A 305-nucleotide genomic window follows, 5' to 3' on the forward strand; every position below is an offset into this window, starting at 1 on the left:
GGACCCCCGGAGGGACCCCCGGCCCGGCCGCTGAGCCCCACGCGGCTGCAGCCGCTGCTGCCCCCCGAGGCTCGCCGGGTGCCCGAGTTCCAGGAGGTCGCCCGCGTTCTGGCGGAGATGCCGCGGCCGCTCAAGCGCCGGGGCTCCATGGAGCAGAGCCCCGGGCCCGCCGCCGCCCCGGCGCGCACCCGCCACTACCGGCAGCTGATCCCGCGCCTGCTGCACCGGCCCGGCACGGCGGCAGCACCGGGGGATGGCGGCGCGGAGGTGGCGCTGCCTTTGTCGCCTCCTCCTCCTCCTCCTCC

The 305-nt window shown here is 79.3% G+C and overlaps 1 protein-coding gene across 1 annotated transcript; it reads left to right on the forward strand.

Moving 5' to 3' along the window:
* Positions 1-3: 3 nt before the first annotated feature.
* LOC121346544 (relA-associated inhibitor-like) lies at positions 4-284 on the forward strand (the record flags this gene model as incomplete). The annotated part of the gene is made up of 1 exon (XM_041424427.1): positions 4-284. A coding segment is annotated over one exon (281 nt), but the record flags the coding sequence as incomplete, so codon positions are not given.
* Between the last annotated feature and the right edge of the window lie 21 nt (positions 285-305).

This window comes from Onychostruthus taczanowskii, unplaced genomic scaffold (genome assembly GCF_017590055.1).
Source record: "Onychostruthus taczanowskii isolate IOZ18803 unplaced genomic scaffold, ASM1759005v1 scaffold8179, whole genome shotgun sequence".
Taxonomy (NCBI): Eukaryota; Metazoa; Chordata; class Aves; order Passeriformes; family Passeridae; genus Onychostruthus; species Onychostruthus taczanowskii.